The sequence below is a fragment of the Cyprinus carpio genome, chromosome B6 (assembly GCF_018340385.1).
Source record: "Cyprinus carpio isolate SPL01 chromosome B6, ASM1834038v1, whole genome shotgun sequence".
NCBI lineage: Eukaryota > Metazoa > Chordata > Actinopteri > Cypriniformes > Cyprinidae > Cyprinus > Cyprinus carpio.
In genome coordinates, this window is record NC_056602.1 from 9,374,548 (window position 1) to 9,383,730 (window position 9,183).

Sequence of the window (9,183 nt, forward strand, 5' to 3'; positions counted from 1 at the left end):
TATTGTGCATTTTTCCTTACCACTATTTTTTTAATAGTTGTTTAATGATTTTAATGGAACCGGAATCGGAACCGGAACCGGAAAATTTCTAACGATTCCCAACCCTACTCAGATTGCACGTCTGATGGCAGATGGAGTATTCTGATGACGACTTTAATACCTTTTATGGACATTGACACTGTTATTTACTTGGCAGTCTATGGGACAACCTCAAGCCTCCAGGTTTTCATCCAAAATATCTTAAATTGTGTTACCTAGATGAACGGAGCTTTTAAGGGTTTGGAACGACATGGTGGTAAGTGATTAATGACAAAATTTTCATTTTGGGGTGGACTATCCCTTTAATACTGATGCTGATTTTGTGAGAAATGTGTTACCCTGCAATAGTTCTTATGAATAAATGCTGTTAATAGTGAATGTAGTCTCTGGGGGAGTGTGGTAAATTGTTAAATAATGGCAAAATTATATCTAAATGAGACAAAAACATGTTTAACAATGTCTTGAAAGTCTTTTTATTATTCCTCTCAGATCTATTTGAGAGGTTTAAAATGCTGTTTATTGTTCATGCCGACTTGCTGCAACACTGATGAGGATCAAAATCAAACATCTTACTGTCTAGCCATGAGAAGTCAAGACATGATCAACAATTACTACATCACCTTGTACTTTGTTTTCATTATGTCTTACAAAGATGCTCTGTCAGTTTCTACTTTCACACCAGCACCTGTTCAAATTATGTTGGGAAAATAAAAGTCTTGAATGCAAAACTATTGAATAATACTTGAACTGGGATCATAAATGGGGATATGTTCTGCTTCAGATGTCAAGAATTGCATGAAAACAATTGTTTACTGAACTTATTTGAGGATTTTACACTGAAAAAAACTATTGATTAAACCTTAAATTCATGGTACATTATCCTCTCAGAATTATTTAAAACATCACAAGATTTCTTGCATGAAGATATAAAATAACAGAAGGAAACACTTAACTCTACAATGAAAAAAACTTTATGCTAATTTACTTGTTCTTCCTAAATACGAGTGGTTTAGATTTGGCTTTCATCTAGACTTTTTTATTTTTTATCTTAATGGTTGAATAGTTGCCATTTATTATTACATATTTTATTTTACAAGTTTAAACATTTCACTAAAATATGAAAAAGTTTATATATATATATATATATATATATATATATATATATATATATATATATATATATATATTTATTATTATTATTATTATTTTTTCTTTTAAATTTCATGTTTTTTTTTTTTTTTTTTTTTTTTTTTTAAATATAAATTTTTTTTTTTTTTTTTTTTCTAGAGGGCCTTCTTCCGCTACCAAACAACAGTAAATCCCCATAGCTTCCTGCATTCTTGCCCTGAATGTGAAAGTCCACTTCTTCATATATGCAGGTAGGAAAGTCTTCCTCGTGTGGGATTTCCAGTATTCTACAAGGGTTGTTGTTTGGTTATGTAGGTATCGATTATGTGTGTTTCTTGCGTTTGTATTTAATTGATCAGATATTCGCGTCATGTAAATTACATAAGTTAGCCTAACTTACCTAAAGCATGATAATAAAAAAAATCTCCAAAACAAGAATACAGATGGTTTCACGCGGTCACTTATGGTATCTGTGCATATGACTGACTTCTTTCTCTGTCTGCACTTACATTTATTGTTTCTTGTATGTTTTACAGTCTTTCATCATGAAAAGCTCTAAAGAAGCTGTGCAGGCTGCTGCCAAAGAATTTCTTAATTTTGTGAATAAGGGAGTTTCACCTTACCATGGTAAGAATGACATGGGACTGAAATGCTGTATATTGACTATGTACATTGCATTGAAATACATAAATTCCACTCTTTTTTTTTTTTTTTTTTTTTTAAAGCTACACTTTGTTGATAATAAGATTGACTAGCTTAACAGTCTGATTCGATATGGCTCTTGGACATTGTTCTTCACTGGCTGATAGAGCTCCAGATATTGATCTCGATCTAGACTTTGAACGAATGTTCTTTCACTTTTTCCCTATATCACAGGCTTTGTAATGTCAGCATTGTAGTGGAATGTGCATGAGTTTAATTGTAAGTTAACTCTTTGTATATCTAACGTTATCTTCTTAAGTATGTCGTTTCCTCCTTCCATCTTTGTCTCTCAGTGGTGGAGGAGTGTAAATCTCGCCTGCTGAAGGCTGGTTTTACTGAGCTCAAGGAGGCTGAGCATTGGGACATTAAACCTGCCAGTAAGGTAAGTCTGCACTACATTCAACTTCAAAATTAGAATTAGCTGAAAATTCAACATGTCGATGAGTTTTGGAGATTTGGAGAAATGTAGCAGTATATCACTTTCTGCAATAGATAAAAACATCACAATAATCCACATGACTCCAATACATCACTTAGCATCTTGTGAATTGAATAGCTGTGTGTTTGTAAAAAAAAAATCCATCATTAAGCTGTTCTAACTTTAAATGGTCACCTCTATACAAAATACCATAATCCATAATAACGCATCCTCCAGTGCAAAAGTTAATCGCCTGTTGTCCTCTCACATCCAAACATATTTAGAACTGTTTTGGACTATTTTCACAGTGCTTGATTTGTACATATTTCTCTCCTCATTCAGATGGGATAAAGTTTTCTCTGGAGAAAGCAATATTATGGATTGAGGACTTGGTTTTAAGTTAAAAGCATTGTGATGATTGATTTGTTTATCACAAACACTCAAGTTTTCACATCACAAAACATTAACTGATGAAGTCGTGTCGATTACTTGTATATTATTGTAATACTTGATACTTTTATACAGCTGGAGGTTTGACTTAAAAAGGTACATTTTATAATAATAACGATAAAATATCTTTGGCCATAGGTAGCTTATTGTGTTTTTTTTTTTTTTTTTATACAGAATGAGAAACAACTCGTATTAAATATTTTTGCATTGTAGTCACTGTAATCTTTTTCTGTCCAGTATTTTGTAACCAGGAATTATTCCACCATCTTTGCCTTTGCTGTCGGCGGTCTCTACAAGCCTGGAAATGGTTTTTCCATAATCGGGGCTCATACAGACAGTCCATGTCTGAGGGTGAGAAGAATAGACACAAGATTCCCTGTGAAAAGGCTTTGATAGAGATAAAACACATCATCAGTTCTCTGAGTATTCCGTAGCTGTGTGTAGTAATTACATTATAGCAGTCAGATAACTGTATTCCACATTAACGTTCGTAAGGGATGTATTCGGGTATCATTCTTAATTTCTTGTGCGTGTGTTCTCAGGTGAAGCCACGTTCCATGAAGTCAAAGTTAGGCTTCTTGCAGGTAGGAGTGGAGTGTTATGGAGGAGGGATATGGAACACTTGGTTTGATCGTGACCTGACCATCGCAGGTCGTGTAATGGTTAAGGTAAGCCTCCATGATACAGAAATGTAAAACATATCCAGGTTCCTTTGAATCTTTCATTGTTAGTGATCTTTAGTTATATTTGAATAACACTCACTTTTACCAGTGTTGTCTATTTGTATGTTTTTATTCAGAGTGAAGGCAAGCTGGTGCAGCGTCTGGTTCATGTTCCCCGTCCCATCCTCAGGATCCCCCATCTGGCCATTCACCTTCAGAGAGACATTAACGACTCGTTTGGACCTAACAAGGAAAACCATCTGTAAGCATGTATTTAGGCATAGGAAAGGACAGATTGGAGGAACAAGACAGATGTGTTTAATCATGTTGGAATGCTGCTGATTTTATCAGTGTGAATCTGTATTTGTGTGTCTGTTGTAGAGCACCTTTGCTTGCCACTGCCATACAGGAGGAACTGGAAACAGGATCTGCATCCTGTGGAGATGCCTGTAATGCGACATGCGTGGTAAGATCACACAAATTCATGGTTTAAGTGTACAAACCCACACAAGTCTGATTAAAGGGTTAGTTCACTCAAAAATTAAAATTCTGTAATTAATTACTCACCCTCATGTCGTTCCAAACACAAATTTGGAACACAAATTAAGATATTTTTGATGAAATCTGAGAGTTTTCCAACTCCGCATAGACAGCAATGCAACTACCACATTCAAGGCCAGAAACATAGTAAGGACATCGATAAAATAGTCCATGTGACATCAGTGGTTCAACTGTCCTGAGACAGAGACACACCCGGAAAACAAGAAATCATTGAATATAGTCATTATTTTTGTTTTCTTTGCACACAAATAGTATTCTCGTAGCTTCATAAAATTACGGTTGAACCACTGATGTCACATTGGCTATTTAAATGATGCCCTTATTACGTTTTTGGTCTTGAACGTAGTAGTTGCGTTGCTGTCTATGCAGGGTCAGAAAGCTCTTGGATTTTATCAGAAATATCTTAAATTGTGTTCCGAAAATGAACAAAGGTCTTACGGGTTTGGAACGACATGAGGGTGAGTTGATGACAGAATTTTCATTTTTGAGTGGGCTATCCCTTTAAAGTTGATGCATTTGCTTTCTGTGGAACCAAATGTTAATTGGTGATGGTGCACTGATCAGGAAATTTTAGGCTGATACCAAAAACCAATATGTTAACACTGTGATTGTCATCTGATATTAATCTGATGTTTTATAAAGACCATCTTACTACACTTTATTCTGCAACATAATGCATTACACTGTAAAATAGGGATGCACCAATATTAAAAGGATAATTAAAAAGATATTTACTCAGCCTCATGTCGTTCCAAACCCATACAACTTGCTTATATTCAAAACACAGATGAAGATCCATCAAAACTTTCAAGCTTCAGAGAATTCATAAAGACATCGTAAAAGTAATCCAAATGAATCTGACAGTTTGCTCCAAGTCTTTTAAAAAGATTTGATTGCTGTATATGATAAACAGATTTATTTGAGGCTTTTGTTCACAAATAAACATTGATCACCACACGTAAGAACAAACCTTGAGCTTGAGGAAGCTCAAACATGGTTGCTACCAGGTAAAATACAATTTTATGAACCCTTCTCCAATTATTTTGCTGTGTTCAGGCAGAGAAGCATCACCTTCCGCTGGTCAAGATGCTGTGTGGACAGCTCGGGGTCGAGCCAAATGCTTTACTGGACTTTGAGCTCTGTCTGGCAGACACGCAGCCTGGCGTAAGTCGCTTTGTCTTCATGTTAGAGAAATACCCAAAAGATTTCAGTTTTGCTTTCTACTCTTTCTTTCTTTTTTTTTTTTTTTTTTTTTTTTTTGAGGTTTTGCACAAAATTGTGCTGACATAAAGAGGATTAGTATGCAGGGTACATTTGTGCTCAGCAAAGAGGATTGCTGTTATTTTTACCCGACTGAAGAAAAGCCTTTAAAGGTGGGAGTGGGACTTCCGGCAAAATGAAACATTACTTTAGAGAATCTCGAAGGAACAAGAATAAGAGCTCTAATAGCTCTCATTTCCATATGATTTACACATAAAATAACTGTCAGAGTGGCAGTTATGGGTTCTCACCAGGGCTTTTTAACTGATTATCATGAGTCTTGACATGTTTTTGTGCTCTGCAGGCACTAGGAGGTGTCTATGAAGAATTCATCTTCTCTCCTCGTCTGGACAACCTGCACAGTTGTTTCTGTGCTCTCACGGTATGACAGAACACAGAGAGCAACATCTTATTAAATATTCAGTCACGCACCCACTCAGAAATGATCTGAGGAGTGATGATGAATAATTAATACATAATTATGTCCTCTCTCCCAGGCTCTCATGGACTCCAGCACACCTGATTCTCTAGCAAAAGAGCCAAACATCCGTATGGTTACTCTATATGACAACGAAGAGGTGAGACCAAAATGCAATTATGAGCAAACGTAGATTCTAAATCCATCTTTCTCTAGTCTCCTCACCCAAATATATATTTTTTTTATTTATTCATAGGTGGGATCTGAGAGCGCTCAGGGAGCTCAATCTAACCTGACTGAGCTGATTCTGCAGCGTCTAGCTTCGACTCCTGATAATCTGACCGCCTTTCAGGAGGCAGTGCCACTGTCCTACGTGATCAGTGCAGACATGGCACATGCTGCACACCCTAACTACCAGTCAGTCTGTCACTATGGCAACTAAGCAACAAAGATTTTGTGGTATTGTTTTAATAATGAACAAATTTCTCAGCCATGAGAAAGACCTGGGAGTATCAAGAATTATTTTCAGTCATGGGAAAATTATAAAGATTTTATACATTTTTATAATTTGCCCGTCACTGAAAATATATATGCTTCTATTTAAAAGTTTGGCGTAAGTGAGATTTTTTTTGGTTTGCATTGAATGGTTCAAAACTAAGCGTAATGACTTTTACATTGTTAATTCCATTTTAAATAAATTATTTTTAACTTTCTGTTTACCAAGGACTTCTGAAACAAATGTATTGCTGGTTCCACAAACATTTTAAGCAGTACAATTGTTTTCAGCATTCTTGAGCACCAAATCAGCAAATGAGAATGATTTCTGAGGAATCTTATGAGGACAGTAATATGCTATCACAAGAATAAATTATATTATTTACATTTTATTAAAATTGTCCTTATTTTTTTTTTTTATTAAATTCAGTCTAAGAGACTTAATGGTAAGCATATGAGACTTATTTAAAAAAACATTAGAAAAAAACTTTCAGAGCCTAAACTTTTGAACAGTAGTATGTCCATATATGTAATGTGAATATATAATAATAATAATATAATAATATATTGTATGTATATGTGCAAAAAAATATATATATCAATCACTTACCAGGAATTTATTTTTTTCTGCTCCAAGTTGCCATTATGTGTGTTCTTGAATATATGGATTATGAGGACACAAATGTGCGTAAACGTAAACATGGTTTATGAAGACCATGGACCATAAAGCAAATGGATTAAAAACATACTAAACTGTGTTTTTCAAAATTTTAATTGGCAGTGGTTTTCTGTGAGGGGTAGGTTTAGGGTAGGGGGATAGAAAATACAGTTTATACAGTATAAAAGCCATTGCGCCTCATAAACCACAAATACAAGTATTTGTATGTTTTGTTTTGTGAGATATGATATACACATGACGTATCATTCTTTTTACAGGGAGAAACATGAGGAAAACCACAGGCCTGCTTTTCATAAGGTAACAAACACACACAATAATTCCTCCTATTCATGAAGACCTTAGCACAGCCCAATCAGCTAAATCTCTCACATTGTGTGTCCTGGATCAGGGTCCAGTCATAAAGTTTAACAGTAACCAGCGCTATGCCACTACTAATGTAACTGCTGCCATATTACGACAGATTGCTGGAAAAGTGGGCGTACCTCTGCAGGTAAGCAGAACATTCGCTCTCCCTTATATTTCATTACATCCTGCTTCACCATCTGTCCTTCCCAAGAATCTTCTGCCATATAAATGGATTAAAGTGATCCTCATAAACTAAGTTAAAATTAGTATCACTGCTCTGAAGTGAAATCTAAGAGAAGGATGTTGTATGGTTTGTTTTTGTTGGTAGAGATTTAGAGTGTTTGTTGATGATTGTGTATGTCAAGAGAATGTGATCTGACATACCATCTAAATGTATGAACACTGCTCCTAGCACCAGGCTGATCACAAGACCGTGTGGGATTTATAAACAGAAGAGTGCAGCAGAATGGTGTAGAAAGGGTGTAAAAATCTTGACATTGGAATGGACCTTGATATTAGAAATGGCATGAGGTGTGTCTCATCAAGTGAAAACTCCTTTTTTTTTTTTTTTTTTAAGGATGTGATGGTTAGGAATGACAGTCCATGTGGAACAACAATTGGGCCGATTTTAGCAGCTCGTTTAGGAATGCCAGTCCTGGATCTCGGGGCACCACAACTTGCCATGCACTCCATTCGTGAAATGTGCTGCACATCTGGAGTTCTCCAGACCACCACCCTCTTTAAGGTAAATTTACGAATAATTTTTTAAAAGGCCTGTCATTTTTGATCAGAAACAGGTAAAGCATTTTGAGCACAAATTAAATGTTGTTTTATTTTCAATTTGTCATTTCTCCTAATGTAATTTCAAATCTGTATGACTTGATTTCTTTCATGGAACACAGGAGAAGTTGGCAAAGAAGTGCCATGAATCAGAATAATAATATTGAGTTTTTGGTGAATAATGTGTTAAAAAGAAACACACATAATAATAATTTTAAAGCCTCATACTCCATTCATTATAATTTTTTGTATCTTGGAAGAAGGAAACAACATGAGGGTGAATGTTTGGGTGAACTGTTGTTTTAACAATTGTCTTATGAATGTTTACCAAGTCTTTTTTGGATTGTTCTAACTGTGTTGTAATATGCAGGGCTTCTTTGAGCACTTCCCCTTTGTAAGAAGCACAGTAACTGTGGACTAGACTGCGAGAGGGATTCTCCAGAACCACACAGATGGGATTCATGGATGTCATTACTAGGGAAATCAATATCACTTTTTCCATTCTCATTCATTTTCTCATTGTATCCATCATTGCCATCTGTCTATTTGTCTACATATGTCCATTAATTTATCAATTGGAGAAACATGGAAAGTTTGTGGACTCATATACTGTAGCACTTGAAGTGTTGCCATACACTCAAATTTGAAGTTGTTAATAAAACCAATAAACCTTTGTTGCCTTGTTTTCATGTTTTCCATTAATGCTATTTTCTGAGCATGTCATGTGTCTTGAATTTGTAAGCATGAAGTCCAATCCCCAGACCAATAATGGCCATTATGACGTAATTTCTGTATTACTCAAAATAACTGCATTACTGTGCTCGCCATGATTCTGGCCTGCACTCCCCTAACCATGGCGGCCTAAGAGGACGCAGTTCGAAGTTCCCTTGAAAGGGAACGTCTCAGGTTACGAATGTAACCATGGTTCCCTGAGTAGCTTCCTGCCATGCTTCGGATGCAAGCTTCAGACGGAGAAGTGAATGAAGTGTTCTCCTCGTGCCTATTTATCTATAGTCGCACCGGTAGTGACGTCAGGGGCTGTTGCCGGCCAACTTGTTGGTGTTTTTTCAATGTATGCTTCAGACACGGGTCACGATGAGGCATTTCCCCATAGCAACCCCTAGAGGAAGCAGTGTCTCATTCCCTTCTCAGGGAACCATGGTTAGTTTCGTAACCTGAGACATTTGTGTTTAATATTTTTTTTCACATTTATATTTTTATACACATAATTTATCCCCATTATTTT

At 35.8% G+C, this 9,183-nt stretch overlaps 1 protein-coding gene across 2 annotated transcripts; it reads left to right on the forward strand.

Annotated features, from left to right (window-relative positions):
• The first annotated feature begins 1,336 nt into the window (after window positions 1–1,336).
• LOC109109679 (aspartyl aminopeptidase-like) lies at window positions 1,337–8,611 on the forward strand. Of its 2 annotated transcripts, none has more exons than XM_042725607.1 (15): window positions 1,337–1,418; window positions 1,704–1,794; window positions 2,163–2,251; window positions 2,975–3,088; window positions 3,280–3,405; window positions 3,537–3,661; window positions 3,781–3,865; window positions 5,017–5,124; window positions 5,525–5,602; window positions 5,718–5,798; window positions 5,895–6,055; window positions 7,070–7,109; window positions 7,201–7,302; window positions 7,735–7,902; window positions 8,308–8,611. In XM_042725607.1, the coding sequence occupies exons 1-15, from the start codon at window positions 1,413–1,415 to the stop codon at window positions 8,356–8,358; spliced, it is 1,425 nt and encodes a 474-aa protein (XP_042581541.1). In that variant the 5' UTR covers window positions 1,337–1,412; the 3' UTR covers window positions 8,359–8,611. The 2 variants fall into 2 exon arrangements, with proteins under 2 accessions (XP_042581541.1, XP_042581540.1); XM_042725606.1 differs by having other exon boundaries at window positions 1,364–1,478.
• Window positions 8,612–9,183: the final 572 nt, after the last annotated feature.